The 4187-nt window shown below is 39.9% G+C and overlaps 1 protein-coding gene across 1 annotated transcript; it reads left to right on the forward strand.

Annotated features, from left to right (window-relative positions):
* Positions 1-1327: 1327 nt before the first annotated feature.
* Positions 1328-2779, forward strand: fancf (FA complementation group F). The gene has a single exon (XM_083547310.1). It carries the CDS (start codon positions 1550-1552, stop codon positions 2570-2572), a length of 1023 nt encoding a protein of 340 aa, XP_083403436.1. The 5' UTR covers positions 1328-1549; the 3' UTR covers positions 2573-2779.
* The last annotated feature ends 1408 nt before the right edge of the window (positions 2780-4187 follow it).

Here is a 4187-nt window from a genome sequence, read left to right on the forward strand (position 1 = left end):
AGAAGAATCGACTCCCCGGCGTGAAGACTGGAATGGTTCAGCAGTCCATGTCCATGTATCTACTTGAATCAGGTTTAATATGTCTTAGTTAGGACACGTAGCCTATTAAATGATCTGTAAATGACTCCTAAACTCTGTTTCGTAGATAGTATATATATATATATATATATATATATATATATATATATATATATATATATATATATATATATATATATATATATATATATATATATACATATATATATATATATATATGTACATTGTGTATTATGTATATAATGTATTATTTAGTGGCCCTGGGCGTTTTCCAACTTTTCCACCCCCGTAAATAAACTTATAGGGTAATATGGATGACATCCTGTATTGTAATCAGCCTACAAAGTGTATTGATATAAAAAAAAATGGTTTGTAAGTTAATTATAACAGTAATAAATCAAAACTGCAATCTCATTCATTCATATAACACGTGTAGTCTCGAAAGAATCGAGTCAGTGAGTGTAATGAGAAGAGCAGCAGTTGAACAGGAGATCTGATCTCACAGACTACACAGACACAGTGCACAGTGTGTGTATATTTGCACTACCTCTCTCTCTGTCTGGGTCTGCACTTAACAGCTGTGTGTCTGTTAGTTTAGATTTTTGCATCGCCTGATTAGACACGTATATAACTCCAGTCAATTTCAATTTAGATTGATTTGTATAGCACTTCTAATAATGGCCATTGTCTCAAAGCAGCTTTACAGAAATAAAAGGGTTATTACCAGTGCTCGACTTGAGTCACGTCTTATGGGGGTTCCACAGTTGTTGTGTAATTCATATATATGTTTTATTAAAATAACTTTAGAGACCCCTTAGTCAATTTTTTACTTGTCATGGGGGGGGGGTGTCCCTAATTCCTTATGGGAGTCCATGATTTACCCCCCCCCCCCCCCCCAATTCGAGCACTGGTTATGAAGTTTGAATTTACAAGTTTAGTGCCTATAAGTTCATCCCTATTGAGTGAGCCAGTGGCGACAGCCTTAAAAGGAACCAGTCTCAAAAAGGAACCCATCCTCATCTGCATCATGTATGTCCCAAATAATAAATAAATAAATAAATAAATAAATAAATAAATAAATAAATAAATAAATAAATAAATAAATCGTTTATATAGTTATAAACTGAGCAGATGTTGAGAACGAGATGTAAAATGCAGGGACCAGATATTAAAATAATTTTGACTTCAAATGTATTAGTTCACATGAGAGAACCTTTCAATAGCTTTCAATATATATATATCTTTTATTTTGATAAACACACCGGTGTCTTGGTTGTTTGTCGGAAGCGCCACACTGACGTCACACAGCGTCACTGTGTGCGCTGGCGGGAGTCTCGCGCGCTGTTAACGCCGCTCTGTTTTTTTTTTCTCTCTCAAGTGTTTTGGTTCAGTTTGAGTCTTTGTTTCTTTTTTTGTGGGTGCACGTGTTCTCGCGGTTTCACGGAGCTCAGGGTATGTTGGATGTATGAAAAGGCGGTGCGGTGCGGGTTGAGCTGTTTGAGTGCGCCGCATGGAGGCTGTTCTGGAGAACTTGGAGAGCACCGTGGAGCTTCTAGCGGTTTCACAGACGGACTGTGTGGCCGAGTGGGACGGTGAGACAGTAGACAGGGCGTTTCAATGGGCTCAGTACTGTGAGCATCTTCACTCTCGGTTCCACGCAAACCCGTCTGTCCGCGAGGCTTTAGAAGGGCGCCTGCGCGACACGAACCAGCTGCTGGAGCTCACCTTTACCGGGTACCGCAGCGTGACTCTGTTCGATCTGGCGCAGTGCCGCCACAGGCTGCTTGATGGTCTTCTGAAAAACCCCGCGACACCACACAACGTTATTAAATGCATTTTGGACCGGTTTGGCCTGGCTGAGGAGGCTGCTGGTGATCTCACTGCTGACCTCGGTAGTCTCAGCGCGTGCAGGTCAGCATGTGCACTTTTGGCCGACTTTCCACTGAACCGGACGGATTCTGGCTTCTCTGTTGGCACACAGGTTCACTGCACGATGCTCCTACAGCGCATCCAGGCCATACAGAGCAGGGCAGGCAACCAGGAGTATGCTACAAAATTGCTGGATTGTTTGCTGGAGGACTGTACAGAAGGACAGAATAGCTTTTTTTTACTTCTAGCAGCTGCCCTACTGACAAAAGACACAACCAGTGAAGACACTGCGGCCCAAGGATTTCTGCTCACCTGGTTAGAAGGACATGATGGTTTATTGCACAGAATGTGTCAGGCTTTATCTCCTGAATTATGCACCAAACTTTCTCAGAACTGGACAAGATTTAAGTTTGCTTATTGGGACAGTTTGAAAAAGTCAGCTTCCTCCTTGGAGTATGATTTTAACAGTGGATTATGGATACAGCCATGTGAGATAGCAGTGTCATTTTCTAGACTCACGGAACGCTTGAAGTCCTTATGGAGTTCAGGTTCATCTTTAAAAGACGAGATTGAAGAATATTTGATTGCTCTTAAACAGGCTGATGGGGACTTTGAGGTCGAGGGACTGAGTGTGTGGACAGACCTGCTTGGACAGCTTAAGTGAAGCTGTGTGTCCCTCTCTTGAGTTGCACCAAACCAAGATGAAGTCAGTGGTGTGTTTGGATAGCAGACAGGGGGAGACAGTGCTCTTCAACAGATCTGCAGAATACACAACTGTACAAGTACCACATTTATTTTCTGTCAGAACAGCACGTATTGTAATTTCATTTCTACAGTAAAATGTAATAAAATATTGTTTTTATTTACATAATTGGTTTTTTGTTTTTACCAGAGGCTATGCTGAATTTAATGCGAAGTATTACTCAGGTTGAATGTGTTGTTGAAAACCCTCAACACTGATGCATCTAATAAAATTTTAAACACATCTTATTTCTCTTGAATCAGAGTCCTCTGATTCCTCCGACTCCTTCAGCATTTCTTAATTAAGATTAAGCGCTGTGACAGATGGCAGCATCACCTGTTGTCTTGGCAACCGTTGGCATTAGACATCTGAGACCATCTTTAATGGAAAGTAAAGCCTGAATAGTGAATGTGCACACTTCACAAATTGGTCCCTCGAGGATACACTGACCAGTGATCTAGTTAGATTGCCTCTGCTTGGCAGATTAGGATGGGAGAGAGAGTGAGCAGGTTGTATTGGGTAACTCATCATTTGTGTGGTCACTCAATCCTGTCAAGACATCCACAATCAAATCAGCTTGCTGTTAATATGAACAATAGTGGGGAATAGCCAGTCTTTATGACATTTCAATATTAAATAGTTCTTCACTTGAATTAGCTTCCTGAATATTTGGTCAGTGACTGTGATTAAAGATAATTACAGTTTATTAGAGAGGGACTTGGACAGGTGAGTGACTCTAATGCTGATAAAACTATATTCATGATGTGGATCCCTGAATTAGCTGTAATATTTCATGAACAGCAAGGTAAATAACAATATTGTTGAATATTCAGTGGTTAAAATAATCTTTGTTTTTATAATGCCTGATTTGTCCTTCTTTGTTGTATCTCTGACTCTTGCAGATGGAATTTTTTTTCTTCCTTTTTTGTGCCTTTCTTGCCCTGGAAACCATGGAAACGTGTATTGTCAGCACTGGTATGTTGGAGAGACAGCAGCATAAGGGCAGAGAAAACATTGATTTAGCATGCATACACTTGGAAAATGCTGATATGCTGTTGTTCTTGCAGCAGGAATAAATACGGGACTTTTTGGCAATCATAATTGTTTATTTAGACTTTATTGGCAATCTTTTGAAAGCCGTCATATCCATGGGCTGAGAAATTTTCATTCTAATTTCCCTTATTAAAGAACACTGTAATTGCTGGATGGCTAGTCATAGCTCATGTAGGTTTGTGTACAATTGTTCTGATTCATATTAACCTTTTGTGTCATGGGTCATAAAGAAAGTATGTTTATCTACCACAGTGTTTATGATAATATTTATAATTTATTATATGTTATCTGACAGCATGTGAACTGATGACCATGGCAATTTTTAGTAATGAAATCCCCTCCCACTACATGCCTAATTATAATTAAAGGCCCTTTACTGAATCACAATGCTCAGTAGGAAAGAGGACTGGAAACGCCAACAAGGCTACGGCTCGTTAAACTTGTGATGAAAAAACAAATCAAGGGTCAGTGGTTTTATTACAGC

The sequence above is a fragment of the Silurus aristotelis genome, assembly GCF_946808225.1.
Source record: "Silurus aristotelis genome assembly, chromosome: 7".
NCBI lineage: Eukaryota > Metazoa > Chordata > Actinopteri > Siluriformes > Siluridae > Silurus > Silurus aristotelis.